Genomic DNA, 24145 nt, shown 5'->3' with positions numbered 1-24145 from the left:
GTTTTCTCAAGCTTTTCAGCTACCCAATTCCTTTCAGCCATGAAGGACCACCCAACCAGAAATGAACAAAATTAAAAATAAGCATTCTGCTAGATTTAACCTATAACGACTTCTTTAGCTTCTGTCAAAATCAACAGTATCATCTATTTTGCCCTTGAAACACCTTTTATGTTTCTCAGACACTAAATTTGGCTCATTTTCTCCCTGTCTCTCTCAGGCTACTCTTCAGAAATGATTTCAACACTCTTTCAGATAATTTGTCTAATTATTAGCTCTATGCATCTAACTTTTTGCCTTTTTAAAAAAACATTAGGAAAAATTTCAATCATATATGAGTAAAGAGTAAAATGAACCAGCAAATATCCATCGATGAGATTCAGTAACTATCAACTCATTGTTAATATTGTTTCATCTATGTCCTCCTCCTCTCTCTACCCATATTATATTAAATTAAAAACAAACATTTTATTATTTCCTCAGTGTATGTTTACTTGGCCCCTAAATGTATTTGTAGAGCTTTGCTAGTTCTGTGAGAACGGGAACACCTCTTTTCTCGGTAACTTGGTAACCCTCCTGTCTAATACAGTGCTTCAATAAAATACTGGCGTTTGATAAAATATTGCTGAATAAATGAATGAGTAGCAATCACACATTCCTACTGTTGGATATTTATTACCACTCTGACATGCTGTCAATGTAAGACCAAACTCATTTTTTCAGGAAAGCCCCTATCCTATCACCTCCCAACTCCACCCCACTAGAACTTTACCAGCCTGGCAATGGTTCCATCCTTTTCCAGTCATCTGCCTTTGGTACCTTGAATCACTGTAAACGTAGCTCTCTGCCATAAAATCCAGCTGGCTACGAATGTCTACTCATACTATGTCTTTAGCAACCATCCCTTTAATTCTCATCACTGCCACCTGGTTTTGCTCATACAGTATCTCAAACCCAGGCTAATCAAGAACTCCCATTTTGATGTGATTCTACTACTTTTTGGCTCTAACACACCTTGTATGCGGTTGTATAAGCAATCTTTCCAACTCTGCTTTGCCAAGATCATTCTACTTTCCATAGAAAGAAAACGTTTAACAGTCCTCCTTTCTTTTTTTTAAATTTTTTAAATGTTTATTTATTTTTGAGAGGGAGGAGAGAGCACACGTGTGTGAGTGGGGAGGGGCAGACAGAGGAAGACACAGAATCTGAAGCAGGCTCCAGGCTCTGAGCTGTCAGCACAGAGCCTGATATGGGGCTCAGACCCACGAGACATGAGATCATGACCTAAGCCGAAGTCGGACACTTAACCGAATGAGTCACCCAGTGCCCCAACAGTCCTCCTTTCACCAGTGGGATAACAGCCAGACTATGTATAATTCAGGGCTGTTCAAATCTCATCTCTACTCATTGTCTCAGACTTCTTTCCCATTGTATCTTTGCAGGCACCCTTCCCTCCAAACACATGAATCTAACCCACCATTATCCAAATGTGTCCATGGTCATTCCCAAACCTTTTTTCTTTCCATCCTCTCTGCATGGCATATATTCTTGCTTTATCTCTCTCAGCATTGAAGACATACTTTTTTGGGGGGGATGGGCTGCTGAATTTTTATTCCTTGTCCATGGAGCCTTCTTCAACTACCCAGAGCTCTTGAACTTGGTCCTATTAGAACTCATTTTCTATTTTATACATCCTTTTGTTGAGAAATTTCTACCTAGCTACTTTGCTGAAGTACCCTTTTCATTGTAGGCAAGTACGAAGCATACTAAAGGTTTAGTAATAACTCTGGCACCAAAGGAGAACAAAGCATATTTCAAACCAGTGCCTAGTTTGTGTAAAGGCTACATTTAAAACTGTGTATAAAATGCTATTATACTGTAGAGCATGCTTCATTGTGTTCAACATATGAGGTTACCATGTTGCTTATTACAGTAGCACTGGAATGAAGTATTTTTATGTGAAGGCTTTAGGTAAAGTAACATAATACTGTTTAAATAATTTGTGGTCTCAAAAATACTGAAATAAAAACTATATTGTCATTAAATCCCGCAGCTAGCCAAGGTTTTGGTTAAACAATCAATTCAGGGTAAAGTACTAGCATTGTTGTCTGTCTGTTTGACATCCTTTCCCTCTATTTCTTAATGATATCCAGATTTGGTTAGTATATCTACCTTACTACTAGGTGGCCTTCCCTTTGGAGAAACTATCCTCATTCCCCAGATCAAAAGGTGGGCCCTAACTGGTGTAATAATCAAGAATATACAGCGATTGGTTCAAGAACCAATGAGACATGAAGGAATATGCACTAGGACTTTCTACTCTTAAGGAAGAGCCATAGAAAAAGAAATTTCTCTTCCATGCTCCATGTAAATAAGGGTACCTGTAGACTTGAGTGCTATGGGCAGCCACCCCATAACCACAGAGATGAAGTTAATAAACTTCCTTATTATTTAAGCCAGGTTGAGCGTTACTGGTGTTATTTGTGTTAGAAGCATCCTCATTAATATGGAAAACTGAAATACTATGAAACATGGGGTATATTCTGCACGACTGAAAAAGTCTCAAGTAATTTTTAAACAATTACTACTTATAGAGGAGAAAATAATGAGCTGAAAATGTGACTTCCAAACCTATAATAAGAGAACACAAATATGTAGTGAATATATAAGAAATATATCAACATTTCAGAGGAAGATAAATGTATATTCGACATACTCAAAAGAAATACTGACCTGCATCAATACTATAAGGCATTTGTGTTTTTGTAAGCCAGATTTATTGATATATGACTTACAGTAGTAAGGTTCACCCTTTTGGTGGATAGTTCTAAGTGTTTTGACAAATGATTAATATAATCATATCACTACCACAATGAAGATAAAGAACATTTCCACCAAAACTTAAGTTTCTATAGTCGGTCCCACCCCTCTCCTATTACCTGCTCCTGTTAATAATTAGATCTGTCCTTTTCCAGAAGGTTGTATAAATGGAATCACACAGTATGTGCCTTTTGTGTCTTGCTTCTTCCACTTCTCAAAATGCATTTGAGATACATCCATGATGTCATTAGTATTAGTGACTTGCTCTTTCCAAGACCTTTGTTTTATTCTAATAGTGGTACTGTATCTTTGTGACTCACTCACTTTCATATGTTCTGATTCTGGTTTTGACAAATACCTTTAAGGAAAACCATCCAGCAAAGTCTGTGCCATGATAAAATAATACATCCTTTATGAGTCAGAGAATTCATTAACCAACAAGTCAAACTGTCTATCATTGCCATGCAATGAAGTCACTCCTGAGGTCTTCCACATCCTACAGGATCTTAAATCAGAAGCTTATAATAAATGATCTTTTGCTGACTCTAAATCACACTTTAGCTGAATGTGGCAAATTGTGGGTATCCTGGTCATATTTTGCAAAATCCAAGGGAGAGACCAGCAGTTATTAGCAAAAGTTGTGTCCTTCCACACAGATGGTCTTCTAATGTTAGGTCCCTGACCTTGCCAAAACCAACACAAAGTTAAGCAAAAGTAAACTCGCTGACATTCGGTTTAATCACTTGCACACAGGTTTGTGAAAAGTTACTAAGGATTTTTGCGGTAGAGGTGAGGAAATCATGGACCCAAACAACAATGTTGCCATAAGAACAGCTAATGATTATTCACTGACTGCTTGTTATGCACCAGATGCTGTTACAATTATTTTATATAAATTGACTGATCTTTACAGTAATTCTATAAAATAGGTACATTATTCCTGTTTTACTGGCAGCACACACATACAACAAAATGAAATTTCAAGGCTTGGAAAGGCCAGGTGACTTGCTCCAAGTCACACAGTTGAAAGGTAACTGAATCAGATTCCAATCATCTAAGAGAGCCTGGGCTTTTAAGTCACTGGTCAGTAAACCTTCGGCTCTCGCTCGAACTCTTCTCTGCAACAAGCAACAAGACTATAATAAGTGCCTGCAAGGGTTTTCCCTTCCCAATTTTCTTTTGACTAACAAAATACAAGCTATCCACTTAAAAATGAAATGTGGTATCTACTCTGCATTTTAATGTATATAATCTTTCTCTAATATAAATTCTATTTATGGCAGGCTTTTCAGCATTTTAGTAATAATCATCAGGTAAACGGGGCGCCTGGGTGGCTCAGTTGGTTAAGCGTCCGACTTCAGCTCAGGTCATGAGCTAGCAGTTCGTGAGTTTGAGCCCCGCGTCGGGCTCTATGCTGACAGCTTAGAGCCTGGAGCCTGCTTCAAATTCTATGTCTCCCTCTCTCTCTGCTCCTCCCCTGCTCACGCTCTGTCTCTCCTTCAAAAAATAAATAAAAACATAAAAAAAATAAAAAAAAAATAATCATCAGGTATTGAAGATTCAGTCATATTTGATATAACGATATGATGGCTTCTAACTTTATTTTTATTTTATTTTATTTTTTTTTTAATTTTTTTTCAACGTTTTTTATTTATTTTTGGGACAGAGAAAGACAGAGCATGAACGGGGGAGGGGCAGAGAGAGAGGGAGACACAGAATCGGAAACAGGCTCCAGGCTCCGAGCCATCAGCCCAGAGCCTGACGCGGGGCTCGAACTCACGGACCGCGAGATCATGACCTGGCTGAAGTCGGACGCTTAACCGACTGCGCCACCCAGGCGCCCCATGATGGCTTCTAACTTTAAAAAAATTAGTTACTGAAACTCATCTATGAATTACATTTAAGGAGAAATACAGAATCTATCTGCATGCCAGGGGCTCTATTACCCTAGGAGATAGCTTTTTTTTTTTTAAGGTTTGTTTATTTATTTTTGAGTGGGGGGAGAAGGAGCAGAGAGAGAGGGAGGGAGAGACCGAATCCCAAGCAGGATCTATGCTATCAGCACACACCCCGATGCGGGGCTCGAGCTCACAAACTGTGAGATCATGACCTGAGCCAAAAAGTTGGATGCTTAACTGACTGAGCCACCTAGGTGCCCCAAGACTTATGCTTAAATAACAGACAAAGTTGTTTTACAATTGCTGGTACATTAGAGATGTAGGCTGGTATTTTTTTTTTTAAATAAAAAGTTAAATAGGTAAAGTTAATGTTGTTTCTTATTATTTGCCACTTCAAAACTATGTAACTGCTACTTTTGTGCTTAGCACTCCACTAAGTCATATATTCTTGTGATTCTTTGGAAAATAGTAATAGCAACACAATATTGATTTAATAAATAATCCTATTTGCCTCTACTGGAGCCTAATACACAGGCTTGACTCTTTAAAAACAATCATAAATATGCTATTACAAAAGCATCTTACCTTTGATGTTCCTCTATAATATAAAGATTTTTTTCACTTGTAAATGACACTATGTTCCTATGTTGAAAGCTGATTCTCAGAATATTGCCTCAAATAACGATGCAATAGAGTACATCTGAACTATTGAAACTGAAAAGATAAAATACACACTTCTTACAGTAAGAGATTACACAATTTACTTTTCTCTGCTTCTTGCGCTTGCTTAATCCACTTCCTAGGTTAGGACTGTGCACCTTCACACCCCCAGTGACCTTCCAGTAGAGAGCTGCTCCATTCTCACTAGGCTAGATTCAGCCTGGTCATTAGTCAGTGTGCCTGCTGGCTCATGAATGTGCTACACTGTCAGTTCTGCCTCCTCATTTACAGATGTCATCAGCTCCTACGGCTCTTTTCAGACCTTTTGGCACGACTCTTCCATATGGCAGGAGCCCCAGACAAAGAGCCCCCACGGCAGCTCACAGACTTCGTTTATTGGATAGGCAGAAAATGCTCATGTGGAGCCAGAGATTCATTCTTCAAAATCTTAGTACCATACGCACTGCCACATGTCTCAGAACCACCAAGCAGGGGAGCAGACATTTTGGAAAGAACTTCATAAAGGTTAATAAACAATTAGAGTTTCCTACAAGATGCTTTAAGGGCAAAAGCTTCAATTACATAAAAATGAACCAGAGACCGACATCATGCTTTATTACTCTTCAACTATGCTATTTAACTTTTCAGTACATGTTCTCATGATTTCATTTTAATCAGGAAGAATTTTTTTTCTAAAAACATGGAATCAAAACTACTAAAAGTTATTATAGTTTTTTTCATATATTCATTACAGGTTATATTTGAAGTAATATAAGTTATTGGGTTTCTTGGTCCTGGGAGTTTCTACCCATATTTGCTACCAATTAATTAAATTCTACCCTGCAGATGGAAGATGTAGCTTTATATGAACACACATGTTTCTGCTTTCCCTGAAGTCCATTCTTTCATAACAAGATGAGTCAACTTAGGAAATTAACACTTGATCCTCTACCACATTTCATGAGCTGTATTAAAATTTTGATATGTCATTTTTAATGTCTTCCATGTGGCTCCAGGTGATAATTTAAAATTAGATCACAGTAATATTTGAATGTTACATAACTGTCCTATCATCTCAAAAAGCATCTTAAAATCTCTAACTTGTGTCAGACACCTTCATTCCAATAATCCATAATTCTATAGAGTTCTATAGATCCTTTCTTATTAATACTAAGGAACAGGGAAATGGAGGGAAGGTATCACAAGTGAGTGATAGTGACAGCCCTATTTATTGAGTACTTACTGTGTGCTAAGCACTAGCATGTGTTTCACATGAATTAGCTAATGGAATCCTCATAATACTCCTGGGAAGCAGGCATCATTATCCTTTCACTTTATAGATGAGGAAGTAGTGTCTTAATGAGGATGGGTAACCTGCCCCAAATCATATAGCTAAGTAAGTGACTCAGCCAGGATTCAAATCTAGGTCTGTGAAAATAAAGTTCTTGCTTTGTCACAGCCTCGTAAGGAAGAGAACTCCCTGGGGATTTGCAGGACAAGAAAATGGAAAGGTAAGGGAATAAAACACAGATTTTGTGTTCAATGAAGATCATGTAATAATGCCATAATGAAGGCCATATGTTCTCAGGGAAGATTTGTAATCAGCAAGTAATTTATCACCAGGTTCACATTACAGGAAAAAGAATACCCACTACGACCCATGCACATTATTCCTTTGCCAGGGCTTCATTATAGAGTATCACAAGAATAAATAGTCTTACCTTAGCATGATCCTTCAGGAAGCTTTGGGAGCAAAGTCCAAGCCTACTTTCTTTCTTTTTTTTTTTTTTTTAAGATTTTATTTTTAAGTAATCCCTATACCTAATGTGGAGCTGGAACTCACAAGCCCAAGATCCAAAGTCACACGCTCTACTGCCTGAGCCAGCCAGGCACCCCCAAACCTACTTTTGACCCAGCGACAATGTTTTTCAATCCAATGTCCTCTATTCTATTTATTCAATTCTAAACAGGAGAACAGGTGACTGAGAGTTTAATCTGTAGGTTTACATTCTATCTTTTTGAGATAGGGTGGGAAAAGGGCAAAATAGAGCTCACACTGAGAAGGACAATTTAGTTACTTGCACAAGATCAGACAGGAAGTAAGTGGTAGCAAAGAGAGAACTCTGTTCTTCTTATATCCAATTTAGTATACATTAAATTGTCTTTTGCCTTTTGCAGAAATTAAAGATCATGCATCAGGAGGAATATATGCTCACAATCAATAACTGAATTAACCTATCTCAAATCTAGGCAGAGCATCAAAGTAATTAGGTCACTTATAAATATTTCTGATGATAATTCCCTGGAGTTAAAACCTTATGCAAATAAATGAGTGCATTATGTGCTAATAACCTATGGGCCTCAGAGGAGAGAAACAAACAAAATATAAGAAACCTGTGTTAAAAAGGAAGAGTCAGCCAAAATGCCCTCTGTGCCTCCCACAAAGGAGCATCTCACTTTAAAACAAACTGGTAGGTGCTGGGACACTCACTTGGCAGGATATACTAAACTCTGGATCTATTAAGGGACATTTCAGGTCATGTGTCTGTTTCCCTTGAATTACAAATGAGGAAACATGATTTTACTTTTATGCTTACTTAACATATATATAGCTCACATTACGTTTTAAGGCACTGTTCTAAATCCTCTACAACGATTTGATGATCTATATGCCTTGTAATAACCTTGTGAGGTAGGTTATTATTTCCATGTTGCAGATGAAGAAAACTAAGCTACAGAGAGCGTTAAGTGACCTGCTCGAGGTCCTACAACTGTAAGTGGCTAACCTGGGCTACAAACCTAGAGACTCTGGTCCTTGAGCCTGTCTTCCTGACTGGTTATTGTATATTGCTCTTTTTATTTTATTTTTAAGCCACATATGATGACTGCTGTGTTTTTAAGATCTGACCTTTCCATTTCTCTCACACCCATGCCAAACAGCATCGTTAATATGCATCCTGACCTCCATGCACCTCACTTTCCCAAACCTCCTGGTTCATGTCAACATTCTGTTAAGCCCCACCACTGACTGTTACCTTCTTGTTCTCTTAGCACTGCTGACTCGCAGACCATGGCTCACTCCCACTGTCAGTTCCATCTTCTCTTTGTTGAGTTCCATGTCACTCAGCAACGCTGGGGAGACTGCTGATTGTGCCCACTACCCTTGACCTTGGCCCTCAGAATCTTAGTCACAAGTCACCACAAGAGCTTTCTCCACTGTCCTCAAGCTCCAAGCCCCACCCCTTGAGGCTGTACCTCTCTCACTGAGTTCCAGACTCCCTGACTTCTCAATTTATGCTAACGGGGAATTCATCCTCTTAGCCTTGCTCTGAATCTTGATTTAATCTTTGAGTTCCCTTTTTCCCTTACCTCAAGATATCTTATGTAATGATCATTTATCTCAATCCTCTGTTGCAGCTGTTTCCTCTTTTATTTTCTGCAGTGCCTTGCACATAGTGTATGTGCAATATAAACGTAGTCTGTTTAATTTGATTACCCAGGTTCTCTGAGCTAGTTAGCTATGATGTCCAATCCTCATAAGCTCACCAATAATCCTATGTCCCCCTCCCCCAAACCCTGTGATTCTCATAACATTGCTCTCTTTTCTTTTTCCTCTCACACAGCTATGTTCCCCTTTTGATTCTGTTTGTGCTCTCCAGGGCTCAGTCTTTGCCCTTCTTCCTGTTCCTGCACATTCTATTTTGGCAGTATTAATCACACCCTTATGTACATCCTCTTACATTCTTACCCTCTTTCCTGAGCTCCAGACCCACATTTCCACTTGCTAATTAATAGCTGCAAATGGATGTCCTGCAGGTGTCATAAACTCAGTAGTACAAAACTAACCTAATTAGCAAGTCTACTCCTTCCCATCATTCCAAACACAATTGCTTTCCTTCCTGTCTTCCACCTCAATTATTAACATGTTAGGAAACCAAGGCCTAGCAAGTTATGTTAAAATACCATGTCCGAGGTCACCTAGCTGGTATGTGACGAAGATTGGGTTTGAAGTCATCTCTTTTAATTCTAATGTCTTTATCCTTAATCAATACACCATAAAACTTCCAGAGTATTCATTTTTTGAGTTTTATTTGACTGGGGGAGGAGCAGAGAGAGAGGGAGAGAGAGCGCAAATTCCAAACAAGGGGGGCTCAAACTTATGAACCATGAGATCATGACCTGAGCCAAAGTCAGACTCTTAACCAGCTGAGCCACCCAGGCGCCTCCAGAGTATTCCATTTTTGTCTTAGACATCTTCATGAGGACAATCCACACATCTTTCAACTTCCGTATGTCTAAACCTATTTTTTTTTCCTCCAAATATGCCACTCCTTCTATTCTCTTGTAGTTCAGTAGGTGATACACCAATGGCCACTTCACCCAAGCTAGGAGTTGAACATGACTCATTCCCTACCTCCATCAGAAGGTCCTTAGAAACCTCTCTTCCTTGTCCTAACCTTCTGCTGCATCTGTCCAGGACCTCATCCTCTCACACCTGGATTATTGTAGTTGCTTGCAAACTCTGCTCCATCTGTTTTCCTTTTATCTGACTCATTTTTTCTAAAACCCACAGATGTATAATCATGTCACTTCCATGCTTTAATTAAATGCCTCTGAGGCCACACAGTATTTGGCTTATGGAAAATTTGAAATAACACAGGAAAGCACCTATGTTTAATCCTACAAAACAGGATGCAGAATGACCATACATTAGGCTACTGAAATTGTTTTCTCCCAAAAATGAGCTCAGAAAAAAATAAGTTGGAATGTTAAATATCAAAGCAGCTCTCTCTGGGTAGTAGAACTATGAGTGATTTGTATTCTGTATGCTTTGCTGCATTTTCTTTATTATCTATGAGGATTGTTCATTGTTTTCAGGGGAGAAAAGATACAGGTTAGGCATACAAACCGCCTGCAATTTGTCCCTAGCTTACGTTTTCTTTTTAAGCCTATCCTATTCTCACACTCAATTCTTTGGCCCTCTGGCCTCGTATTATGAGGCCAGGAGTACCCACAAATATGACATCTATCCACTTGCCACTGCTTGTTTCCTATACTCTGCCTCTGCCTAGATAGAGCCACTCCTCCCTGCCTAACCCCATTCCCATCTATTCTGAACCAACCAGCAACCTCTCCTACTTTTCTTCAAGCTAAATTCAACTGCTTCTCAGGAGCCTGCCCCTCAATCAGCCCTTCCCCAGGCTCAGGTCATTCCTCGTCTGTGTTTTTGAAGTATGTGTTTATTGCACCATATCATGGTGATTTTTCTCTTATCTTTCTCCCCTGGGTAGACCAAGGCTTTGAAGGCAGGACGTGTACTCTTCACATCCTAGGTGTTTCTGGCACTTAGGACAGTAAGCCTGGCACAATGAGTTTGCAAATGGAACAGGTGTTTTTTTCAGATACAGGCTCTCTGAGGTTCATTTTTTCTCACCTCGCTTTCTTATACCTTTCCAATAGACTAAATGGAGTCGCCACAAAATAAAGAACTTTCCAAATTCACCATTCAGTTCTAAGTGAATAAGAAAAGCGATCCTCATATGGACTATCCATATGGTTAGTGGGACACCTTTTCTGTTATTCTACACATTGTTTTAAAACTCCAACAACTTCAGTGAGAACTTTCACTGTAATACTAGCAACAACAAAGACTGATTAGTGAAGCTGGATAATTCCTTTGCTTCTGCTGTCTTTCATATTCTTGGAATGAAAGCTGAGCTGGCAAGGGAAGAAATAGCTAAGAGTAACTTACTATTTGTCTTCAGGTCTAAGATGATCTCAACAGTTGTCGCCCCCAACCTTTACTTTTTTAAAAAATGAAAAAAAAAAAAGAAATTCAAAGCCTTACAGAAAAAAGACTTATAGCCCACCACAAGAAAGTGACAGCCAAGGTAAACATTATGTTTTAACTGCCAGAAAACTCTGATACCTCACATTACATCCTGCAAAATCAACAGTGTTAAGAGTTACAATTAAGTGAAATTAAAGGAGAAAAAGGAAAAGTGACTTAACTTGGATTACAGCATTGACATTCTACTTGCAATACTTCTGAATTTGATTCTCTGTCATTCTTTTCCTTAAGAGATGATTATCTTAAATTCTTGTGTGAGGGGCAGATGGAGAAAGGGAGAAACAGAGAGAGAGAGACAGAGACAGGGGGAGAGAGAGAGAATCTTAAGCAGGCTCCACGCTCAGCATGGAGTTCAACTTGGGGCTCGATCCCACAACCTTGGGATCATGACCTGAGCAGAAATCAAGAGTTGGGTTGGATGCTCAACCAACTAAGCCACCCAAGTGCCCCTGTCTTCTTAATTTTTATTTGAGTATGTTCAAAGGTTATAAACTCTCAAAGATTATGTTAAAATATAAGTAAAATAGTAATTAAAAAAAACTAGAAAGAAAATTTAAGTTTTTAAACAAAAATGTTTCTATAAATCTCTATCAATTCTCCATCAGTTCTACCAAATCTCTATCTTCATTAATTCCTCACTTTTTATACAATTTCTTTCATTTTTCATGAAATGAATGATTAACTTAAAATGTTTCTGTAATATTCTTGATAAAGCTATTACTAAATTTAAATACATTGCTTCTTTGAGTTTATGCTGCCAACAGGTATGTAATTTCTATCAACTTTAGTCTTTAAAAGGTCACATCTATGTGTTTATATTTGGTCTACAATATGAAATATAGAGGAAGGAAACACTGAATAAATCTCAGAAAGATCTATAAATACAACCTGTTAAAGTACATCTTGGATACTAACAGGCTCATGAAAACTATAAAGAGAGGTGTTTATTATGTGGCATAATCAATGACTGCATTCCACATTAGTGCATTTCAAATGAAGCTTACCCACCGAAGCACACAGATCTGAGGGAAAAAAAAATAACCATTTTCAAACGAAATTCATTCTAAAATGTACTGATTGACCCATTTACCTGAGCCTCTTAATATAGTTCAAGCTATTTTTGATAACCCAAATTCATCATGCCAAATACTATTATAATACTGTCCACACCCTGCCCACTGTGCCCTCAGGTAGGCATGCCTGCACAGGCACACATGATATTCTTCTGCCCCTACCTTCCCTGTCATGTACAGATTTTAAGGTTTCCTTATAACATATCCCCTTTAGTAGATTTCAGTTTTTTAATCTCATGTTATACATATCTAACTTTAATTTAAAGACACTGATAACACCTTGTGGGTAAGAGCTAAAGGTGTCACAAAGTACTCACAATTTTCCTTTAGTTCAGAGGTTTAAAAAAAACAACAATTTGCCTACTTTGAGGTGTCTGGCTATATTTTAGATCACTGATGCTGCAAAAGTTTAAATATTGGAAAAGTGTAGCTTTGCTCAAATATGGTAGGGACAAGAGTTTCAATGAGGTAGGTATTATCTTTTATATGGTAAATGTAACAGTATTCTATATTCACCACTGAAGTGATTCTTGATCACAATACATTAGATATCAGTGAAAGTTACACAAGCTGAGACAATTTTCAAATCAGTTTTTACTATTAATAATGCCTGTTCAAGAACTAATTTAATGTGGGGACACCTGGGTGGCTCAGTCGGTTAAGTGTCCAACTTCGGCTCATGTCATTATCTCACAGTTCGTCAGTTCAAGCCCCATGTTGGGCTCTGTGCTGACAGCTCAGAGCCTGGAGCCTCCTTCAGACTCTGTGTCTCCCTCTCTCTCTCCGCCCTTCCCCCACTCATTCATTCGTTCTCACTGTGTCTCAAAAATAAACATTAAAAAATTAAAAAAAGAGATCTAGTTTAATGTGTATCTACTTTCCTGAACTATCTTTGTGATTCTATTCTGCTCCTACCCCTCCATCCCCCAATCCCTCCTGCTCTCATTCTTGGTGGGCATTTAAGAAATACTCATTAAATTTAATACTGGTTATGGGCGCCTAGGTGGCTCTGTGGGTTAGGTGACCGACTTCAGCTCAGGTCATGATCTCACAGTTTGTGGGTTCAAGACCCACTTCGGGCTCTGTGCTGACAGCTCAGAGCCTGGAGCCTGCTTCAGATTCTGGGTCTCCCCCTCACTCTGCCCCTCCCCGGCTCGCACTCTGCCTCTCTCTCTCTCTCCTTCAAAAGTAAATAATAAACATTAAAAATAATTAATACTGGTTCTAATGAAACTTATTTAAGACTTCTGATTTAAGTCTCTACATCGAATTATATTGAGACTGAAGTAATTTTTTTCAGTTGTCTGCAGAGTGAAATTCAAAGTATTCCATAGTATCTTAGACGTTCAAAACACCAGACAGTTCAAGAAGCAGCTGACAATATGGGGGGATGGCTATACTAACAAAGAAATATACCTATTAAAAACAGCATAGAATTATTATTACATTATCACTGAAAAGGGCCTTAAGATCACATCCAGTTTATATCCTTTAACTAAAGGCACAAATAATTTAATTGATTTGTTTGAGGTCGTATCACTAGTTAGTGGACAAGTCAGAAGAAGCATCAAGATTTCCTGGTTCCAATGGTTCCACTATATACTATTTTTTTTTTAACATTTCTTTTTGTTTGTTTTTAACTGTGGCAAAATATATATAACATAAAATTTACCACCTTAACATTACTAATATTTATGTTTGCATATTTGAACCAATGCAATATAACAGACACCAGAGCAGCAAAGGAGAACATATTATCACCACATATATATTAAATCTTAATGCTCCCCTTTAGATGAGAGACACATGTAGTGTTTGTAGCAATAGCTCTGCAGAGAAGATGTCATTTTTCTTCCCACACATAGCATGTGCCATCTACTATTTACATTCCCACTTAGGAGAAAGGCCAGCTGTACTATTGCGTTCTGCTAGTTTAATAAGAAAGCCCTATTAATTCTTTCCCAAACCAAATAAGACTCATCAATGAGAACGTACAGATAATAATATAGAACAGGAAAAAAAAAAGTAGTACCCAGCAACCACAGGCATTACCAATCAAAATATTAATAAGAATAGTTCTTACTGTTTTATAAATGCTTGCTGGTGGCATCATTCCAACTATAAAAGGACAAATGAGGAGTCTTGAGTTCTCGATTCTACCCTTCTCTTCTGTTCACCATGGTTCAAGCACAGAGACACTAAAATCTATGACCACATCAAGATGTAGTGAAGAGATTCATTTTGCAATGTCCTGTTTCTTTATTGTTTCAGATAATGTTACCAAGTATGACTCACTTTTCTCCCACCCACTTCCTTATTTAAACTTTCCCTGCTTGAGAGTCAGCATTTAAAATTAATTCACTAACTGGAAGAAAATAAGCCACTGGCTTTTTGTCTATTTGGGATCTTTTTCAGGGTTGGTGAAAACTATACCATACTGTGGATTTCATTTTAGTTAAAGTTCTAAAAACATCAATCAATCACTTTTTACTCTGATATTTTACTATCAGTCAGTCCTTTTGAATTTCTGCCTAATGTTAATGCCACTTAAGGCACAGCACCATAAACAATGCTAAACAGAGGGGCACCTGGGTGGCTCAGTCAGGTGAGTGTCCAGCTCTGGATTTCAGCTCGGGTCATGATCTCGCATTTCATGGGTTCAAGTCCCATGTCGGGCTCTGTGCTGACAGTGTGGAATCTGCTTGGGATTCTCTCTCCCTCTCTCTACCTCTTTCCCTGCTTGCGCATGCACTCTCTCTCTCTCTCTCTCTCAAAAATAAATAAACATTAAAAAAAAAAATTTTTTTTTAATGTTTATTTTTGATAGAGAGCACACAAGAGCACATGCGGGCAGAGGTGGGGCAGAGAGAGGGAGATACAGAATCTGAAACAGGTTCCAGGCTTCGAGCTGTCAGCAGAGAGCTGGATGCAGGGCCCGAACCCATGGACCATGAGATCATGACCCGAGCTCAAGTTGGACACTTAACCTGAGACACCCAGGTGTCCTAAAATTAATAAACTTTAAAAAATCCTAAATATTAGATTTAGGACTTGGATTTGTCATTTACAGATTTTCCTATAATTATCAAATTTTCAATTCTCAACTCTCCCACACAGATTGTTATTTATAATCAAAAAGAGACTGAGCAATGGGAACTTTTTTTGTCCTTGGAGACAAAAACAAACTTTCTATTCTAGGGAACTGTATGATGATGCTTATAGTGCACCTTTGACCCAAGAAATTCCAAGTACTGTGTAAAGGCCATATTTATTAATCTCTTCAAAGCACTATATTGACATGAATAAAGAATACAAATGCAATGGTCTTGTTATAAGAATTGTATCAAAGCTTCTGCTATAGCACAAGTAAATTATGAACGTATCTCACCAGCAAATCAGCTCCTTGTGAGCTTAGATTTTGCACACAGGCAGAAATGCCATTCAAGCAGTTCAATGAACTGCAGCCCTCTTTAGAAAGGATGTGAACTTCCATTTTGCCACAGCCTCACCTCTCTCTAGTACATTACTCATGGATGCCGTATTCATTGACATTTCCTGCATTCAGGCACTTAAGTTTGTGATTTCTTGCATCAGGGACACAGTACTGGCCTGTGAGTCAGAACACCAAGAGGTCCAGGCTATTGTTGTGACCCCAGAGAATCACATCAACTTTCTGGAAGTGATTTCTAGAACTGTTTCTACTTCTATAAATGAATTGCTGAACTAAGATGATCTTTAAAGAGATCATCTTTAAATCCAAGATTAAGTCAATTGTTTTAAAACCATACTAGTTAGAAAAAATTTTTAAATTAGAAGCCTGGAAAGAGTTATGGTTATAATCTGCGGAATAATTTGTGAATAATTCCATATTTGCATCCTTTTTAAAAATTTTTGTTTTTTTTATTATTTGAGAGACGCAGAGAGAGCATGTGTGCGTGCTTGGGTGGGGGAGGGGCAGAGAAAGAGTCCCAAGCAGGCTCCACACTGTCAGCACAGGGCCTGATGTTGGGCTTGAACTCTCCAACTGTGAGATCATGACCCAAGCCAAAATCAAGAATTGGATGCTTAACTGCCTGAGCCACCCGGGTACCCCGCCCCCTCCATATTTCTGTCCTTACTTGAAACATTTGCTGGTTCAAGTTACTCTTCCAGGTCTAGATTAGAAATGTCTGAAAAGCAAAGAGTATACAATTTCTTCTTGCTTATCCCGTAAATATACTAGGGATGTGTCCCTAACATCTAGAGCAACAAAGAACATTTTCTTCCTATGCAAGTAAAAACAATATGCTTGTGGTTTTCCTACATTAAAGTCTTCAGAACGTTCTGACTCCTGAAATCACAAGAGAAAGATCAACAGAAACTACACAAGAAAAAGTGAAGTATTTTCTCATAGAGTAGAGGAAACATCCATTAGCAGCTAGAGCTTAAAACTTTTAACTGGTAGTGTGGGTGATCTGACTCATTGCTTTCACCAGTGCTATTAAGTAGAGTTTTAAGACAGTAGTGGAACAGGTGGTGCTTCCTCCTACTTCTGAGCCAGTCTCCAGCTTTACCTTCATCTCCTGGTGCTGGTCCAGCTGTTCCTGTTCCAGAGGGCTTTCTCCATCTTCCCGCTCTTGCACGTTTGCTTCCGCATCTGCCCTTCCTTCTTCTAGGGGGAGCACTTGGCTGACAGTGGAGGTCCTGCAGCTACTATCAGACGCGTTTCCATCATAGTCATTTGCCGTGGGTGATGCGGGTTCTGTGGAAGTTTTCTCCTTTCCTTCTCCATTCACTAAGTTCATAGCAAGCAAGGGTTCTGAAGTTTGAATAGGAGTATCTGGGCTAAGAGTGGCCACTTTATCCTCCTCACACTCCATCTGGTTTTGTGCTGCCATCACACCATTAGCCACACCAGTCTGTACACCCTGAGTTGGATCTGTGTCATTTCCCTGCTTCTGTGGTGGATGCTGGGAGAGGAGCTTTTGCTGAGGGGTGGTTGTCAATTTATGCCTTCCTGGTGTCCTAGGAGCATTCAGGTGCACAGCAGAATCTTTCTTCAAATCACTGTAATTTGATAATGTGCTAGAAGATAAAATACAAAAGAAGGGTGAAAACACTGGCATGGGAAAGTTCTATAAGACAGACCAGCTTATTCCAGCTGAAAGGAGGTATTTAGTGAAGACTTTCCTCTGACGGTTTTAGAAATGTGGATTAGAATAGGCGGGTATAGTTCTCAGTCTCTTGGGATACTATACACCCTTAAATAAACATTTCAATAAAGATGATAAGACTGAGCATTAGCTACGGGGTCTGGAACATTTCCTTAGGTTGTTTATCAGTATGGCTCATTTGTAAGGACAGAGATGTGAGAAACATTTATAGTTAATAAAGCCATCTTTTTCCAAGATTTTACTTTCATAACATTTTAAAAACAAGTATAGTCAGCCCCTCAGTTTATCAACAGGTTGGAAACCAAAGGTTACTTTTGTTTGGAAAGCGGAACACATATTCTCAGAAACTTTGTCACCTGCTCTGCCATAACCTAACTTATCTCTCTGCTTCCACTCTCCACCCCTTGGAATCCATCTCTCTAGGTCAACCACGGAGGTCGAACTCTCTGAGGGCACCCTGTACACTTACAGGTAGCCTAGCATTCTGACAATGGCTCAGGATTGTGTACACACAAGCCCCTGCTAGCCCCAGCCTCGTTCATTTCCATTCTTTTCCCTTGCCGTGCTCCTGCCCCTCCTGCCTCCTTGCTACTCCCACATTCCCAACAAGCCAATGTGTGCATCTAAGGATCTCTGCAGCTGTTGTTCTCTTTGCCCAGACAACTTCCCTAAGACATTGGTATGTCTTAGGTATGGGAAGGCTGACTCCTTCCCCTCATTCAGGATTCTGCTCAGACATCACCTCCTGGATTATTCTATTATAGCACACTCTACCACCAACTACACATCTCATTTTAGTCTTCCTTAAAGCCCTTGTTATTACTTGATATTATATATAACTCTTAATAGTATACAATGGAACCCAACCACCAATATATTACAATGTCCCCATAGAAATATTTGCATAACAGTTTAATCTAGGATTCCAGGGAGGAAAAACATAAATCTCTGGGCTGCAGTCTTGGAGAGATTCCTATGACCTAATAAGGAGACAAAAATGAGTACAGACTAGTAGTCTGTGAGGGCGCGGAACATGCCTATCATGTTCTGTTTTACCCCCACCGTTTAGCACAGTGCTGGAAATAGGAAAGTGCTCAGTAATCAGCAATGAGTAACTGTGATTGTGATGGTGATCATGGCAGTAATTCATAACAGCAGCTAACATTTATTTTAAAGTTTTTTTTAATGTTTATTTATTTTTGAGAGAGAGAGAGAGAGAGACAGAGACAGAGAGACAGAGACAGAGACAGGGCATGAGAGGGGGAAGGGCAGACAGATAGAGGGAGACACAGAATCTGAAGCAGGCTCCAGGCTCTCGGCTCCGAGCTGTCAGCACAGAGCTTGATGTGGGGCTAGAACTCTGGACAGCGAGATCATGACCTGAGCCAAAGTCAGACGCCCAACTAACTGAGCCACCCAGGCACGCCCAGTGGCTAACATTTATTAAGTGCTGGAAAGTACACGGTATTCTTTACATTATTTGTTTCTACTCATAATAATTGAAAACAGGACCCCAAAATAGGGAAATTGAAGCTTGGACACTTACATAACGTGGTGGCATCACATGGCTAAGAAATGATAAAGCTAGAGTCCAAACCGTAAAGACTGACTCTAAATTCCATGGTCTTAACCCCACATTGTAACACACTAGAACATGAAAGATGGAGTGAGAAGCAAGGGATCAGGCTGCATATAAAATGTGGGAATAAAGTCCAGAGGTGGCCTCTTCCCCAGAGCAGACTGATGTTACAGGGTAGAGGACACAGCAACACGGTTCACGGACAGTGCTGAGATGTGCATTTCCTTCTCCCTTCATTCTACTCCTCCTGGACACTGCTGATCTGGACTGGAGAATGGAACAGAGAACAACAGACAGCAATAAGGTAATGCGGGAGGAAAAAAAGACAAGGTAAGCTCAGCATCACAGGAAGGGAAGGAAAAATCTGGCAGGGGAAAATGTCACATATATAAAGTTGGTCGTTGTCAATATAAATAAATATCACATACTCCACCATTAATATTTGCCTTCTGGGAGAGTATACCCTTAGCCTAGACAATTTCTCAAGCAGTCTTTGGACATTTGAATGGTATGGTCTTCCTTTTCCTGCCCACATCAGTGTCCAGAAACCCAATAGAAAAATCCTCAGCAGATCCTCTGAACCAAACTTTAGACCTGCTTGGGATTTTTGGAAAGAATAGTTAGGCATGAAAGATAAGAACTTCCTGTAATAAGTAACATGCAGGGGATATGCAGGTAGAGGTGGGATAGGGATAAGGTGGGGAGAGGTAAGTAAAAGCAGTGGTTGAGCCAATACATATATTCCTGCTGGTTTGTGGACACCAGACCGTGCGGAAAAACAGTTGGCCTTGAAGTGCCTTAGGAAAACCAGTGTTCAGTTTCACGGAAGATGTTATTTCTTTCTATAATCCTGAAATCTTTCATAGGTTAAAAATACCAGTTTGTCTTATACCCCAAAAAACCAAAAAACCTAATAATACATACATAAATACATAAATAAGTAAATAAAATTTACATGCTCCAACGACATCCTCCAAATCATTCATCTTAATAGTGTTACCTGCATTACTGCAGAGCAAAATTCTGATTCCTAGGTAAAGTCTTAATAGGGTGGTCTAATAGTTGGTGGTCTATGATCCCACTCTTCCTGTCAGTTTACTGTGGTAACTTGGCCTGATGAATCTCTATTCCACAAAATGCTAGTCTGAGTTGTAATAACTGGGGTGAAACCTGAGAGCTGCATACACTGTAGGCGCATGGACATCACTCAACAGGAAATACAACTTCCATTCAAGTCCTGTAGACTCAATGCAATGCTAACCCATTCACACACTTTTAGGGCCAGTTCCTACTAGTAATACCTCACTAAGAACAGACAATCGTTTTTTAAAACTGGCAGCAGACTCTGCTACAAGTAACACCCCTTCACCAGATTTGCCAAAATGCTCACGTTACATTCTATCTACACTTAAAGCCAGTTTGCTTAAAATGTCCTAAGCCACAACATCTCTCTTTAGATACAACCTTCAAACTTTGCATCAAAAAATGACTTTGAATCTGTGAGGTTTGAAAGAGTCAAAGAAAACTGGTATTAACAGGTGGAAAAACTACGTCCATTTTGTGTATGGGCAGGAATGCAAACAGTTGGGTTACCAAAATGGTGAGAATCAGAAGGCTCAACCTGTTAATACTGACCCACTCAGGGCTTTCTTTCTTTTCTTTTCTTTTTTTTTTTTAATCTTTTTATTTAATGTTTATTTATTTTTGAGAGAGAGAAAGACAGAGCATGAGCGGGGGAGGGCAGAGAGAGAGGGAGACACAGAATCCAAAGCAGGCTCCAGGCTCCGAGCTGTCAGCACAGAGCCCGACGTGGGGTTCGAACTCACCGACCGCGAGCGAGATCATGACCTGAGCTGAAGTTGGACGCTCAACCGACTGAGCCACCCAGGTGCCCCATGGGCTTTCTAAAGCCACCCCCAGACCAGGTATGCACTACAGACAGGGGTCCCGGCTCCAGGCCTTCCTGATATTTCCTGATATTATGCAGTCACTGGATTTGGCCCTGGGAATCTGCACACGTTAAGGGTCATTCTCTGTGCTACTGAATCAACTTGCCCTGAGAAAAAAAAAATTTAACTGTTCTTTCCTAAATCATTCTAGTAAAGATTACTATAATTTAAGGTAGCAAAGGTATTAAAATTCCTACTTCAGAGGGAAAGATGTTGAAGTTTTAGTGTTTATGACTCAAGTGCCCACAATTGATTGGGAATGAAAAATGAAGACAAGCTTCTGGACTCCTTTTGTCAAGAACTTGTTACTATAGTCTCATTTTATTTTAAATGTTTATTCGTTTTGAGAGAGAGAGAGAGAGAGTGAGAGCACAAATTGGTGGAGGGGCAGAGAGAGAGGGAGACACAGAATCCAAATCACCCTCCAGGCTCTGAGTTGTTAAGCACAGAGCCCGACATGGGGCTCAAATCCACGAACCACAAGATCATGACCTGAGCCCAAGTCAGACACTTAACCGAGTGAACCACCCAGGCACCCCAGCATTTTAAATGAGGGACATTGTAGTTTTGCACTTGGTCACAATTTTCAGAAGATTTTTGAAGTATTTCCAAGCTATGATCCACTATATAAATAACAATACATCCTGCAAATAAATCATGAAATCACCCAGTGGGAAACCATTCCCAAGTATTACACCAGAATAAATGGAAACATTTAGCTTCAAGGATGAAAGGGAGGCTATATATGTTGCTTAATTAAATACAGACTTTTGGTGACAGATAAAATTAAAATCCTTCTGACAAATTTTTTTTTAAAAACTTCTACTTACATCAGTGATGGGCATTCCAAGAAAAAGCAACTGAGGTCATATATGAGTTTATTTTTATCTTTAAGTGAGAAATACACTTTTCACCTACTTTTTTTTGAAACATTAGGACTAAAGAATATAAAATTGTATCTAATAAATGCAAAACTGAGCATGCATTTTGCTGCTGGCAATATCTCCTCCTTACAAAGGAGGGAAGAGAGGGGACTACGGACTGACTGGGTACTGAAGACTCCTGTTAAATAAAGTGGGTCAGAAAGAAGGCCACAGAGATGGCACAGGCCGGCAAAAACTACATGCACAAACATACAAAGTGAGAAACAAAGAGATAGAGGCAACCTCCTGCTCTTCCAACCCAGACATCTAGCCACAAACAGAAGGATGCAATGGAGTAACCCAGAGTGACACAGGCAGATACAAAGGAAATGAGAGAGTGTATCTATTGATCTATACAGCACACAGCATGATAAAAAAGCTTCTGGCACAGAGTGCTACACACCGGTCATATACAGAAAATGGTAATTCATATTAGGGCAAGTTTAAATATTTTTAAAATTTACTCTTTCCAAAAGCCTACCAAACCTAGTAGAATAAAATACTTTTGAATTACAGAATCTATTACTCTATCATCTTAAAATGAAACAAACAGCTTTTCTCTCCCCACGTCCTTTTCCCATTGTATACTAGCTCTTACCTGCCTCCTTCAAAGCGACTGATGAGATCAGATACCTTGCTGGGTTTTTCTTTTGAGACACAAGAAGCAGAGGCAGGTTTAACTTCCTCCATCCTTGGTTTTGCACTAGATAAAGCTTTATGCCTGGGAGTTTGGTGTATATTAGACGAAGGTGGATTCTGCAGATGTAATGGCTTTGGAGGCACTGTCGACAAAAAATGAAAACAATTGAATATTTCACTAAGATGTGTTCCACAACAAACATATTTCATATCTCATGCAAAAATCTTCAGCATTATCAAGCTTCTGTAAAGGGGTCTGTCAAGTCTGTATTGAATCTTAATCAACAGACTTCTATCTATCTTAGACATTCGCTGTGTCCTGTGGAAATCCCATCTCCAAGAATCAAGCGGTTCTTTTAATTTTAGGTCATTTTAAATATGGCCTTATTAAACATCTAAGGATCTATATATTTCTATGACCTTCCCAAGCCTATTAGAGATAACACAGCAGTTATTTATCTAAACAGAGAAAAGAAAGTACTAAGTTTGAAACTAATTCCCAGGGATACACTGCTTGCTACAAAACAGATTTTCTAACAACAAAGTGTTAAGTAATATACCAGAATCCAAAGCTAGTAAATTAGACATAAAAGCCAACAAAACAACATCAAACAACAGTAATTACTGTAGCATCTTCCCATTTAACAAAAACTCCTTATCTCATTTGATCTTAGAGGAAATCTTTTGCATCACAGTCCTTTGAGGTAGGTAGCGTTATTCACCTCTTATGTCTATGAAGGCTCAGAGTGGTTAAGTGATTGGCCTGGAGGAATAAGGCTGATCTGAATCCATGACTGGTACCCAGACTCTAGCTCCTTCCTCCTCCAGCACTGCTCCTCATCACACATCCAGCAAAAGGGGTGATAGGAGTTCTACTAGTATTGTCTGCTATGTTAATTGTTGCCTTGTATTAATACACCACAGATTCGTTGCTTACTACTAAGCCCTTCCCTCAGTTAACAGATCATTTCCTGAAATACTAAAATCCACAGAATTTCTCTTAACAGATGAGGAATTCTGTAGATGAGAAAATATAATATGCCGTAAGTGCTTTACCAGTATAGGAATTACTTCAGTTTTGAAAATCAATACACTTTGCCTCTTAGATTAACATTCTGGGCAAAGGATTATAGAACATGTATGTATTTTTCTATAACTGGTTCTAACAAATTAAATAAAATCATCTTTTTTCTTTTTTTAAACCCTTCTAACTTCCAGAAGAAGGGAGGAGAATCATGTCTCCTAATTACATGCCCCATTTTCCCCCAGCTGGTTATCCTGGTTTTTAGTCATCTCATTTCTTCTATAAACTCGGCTAGCTGACAGTTGCCTGATGCTCACTGGCCCAGATGTCATCATTTCTATGCCAGTTATCAATTCTTTCAGAGAAGAAGAAGAAAAACATATCACAATGAACTAGAGGTAGAATAATTAATTCACCTCATTCCCTTTTGAGGCAAGAAGAAAATCCCGATTAAAAAAATGATATGCTTCTTTTATATGGAAATGGAATTATTTACCAAGATCTGCTCAGTGGGGATGGTTAAATATAGTATCCATTGAAAAAGAAGGGACTTAAGTAAGTGTGACATTTGTCAATTTT

At 39.1% G+C, this 24145-nt stretch overlaps 1 protein-coding gene across 3 annotated transcripts in view; it reads right to left on the bottom strand.

The window, feature by feature from the left end:
* The window catches only part of FGD4 (FYVE, RhoGEF and PH domain containing 4), a 145308-nt gene that overhangs the window by 85147 nt on the left and 36016 nt on the right, over nucleotides 1-24145 (bottom strand). For all 3 annotated transcript variants that reach the window (XM_042946231.1, XM_042946232.1, XM_042946230.1), the window contains exons 3-4: nucleotides 22502-22685; nucleotides 16853-17363 (exon numbers count right to left, since the gene is read on the bottom strand). In XM_042946231.1, the coding sequence (XP_042802165.1) occupies nucleotides 16853-17363; nucleotides 22502-22685 (695 nt within the window). The remainder of the gene's footprint in view (nucleotides 1-16852; nucleotides 17364-22501; nucleotides 22686-24145) is intronic.

The sequence above is a fragment of the Panthera leo genome, chromosome B4, assembly GCF_018350215.1.
Source record: "Panthera leo isolate Ple1 chromosome B4, P.leo_Ple1_pat1.1, whole genome shotgun sequence".
Taxonomy (NCBI): Eukaryota; Metazoa; Chordata; class Mammalia; order Carnivora; family Felidae; genus Panthera; species Panthera leo.
This window is presented reverse-complemented; position numbering and strand designations above follow the sequence as displayed.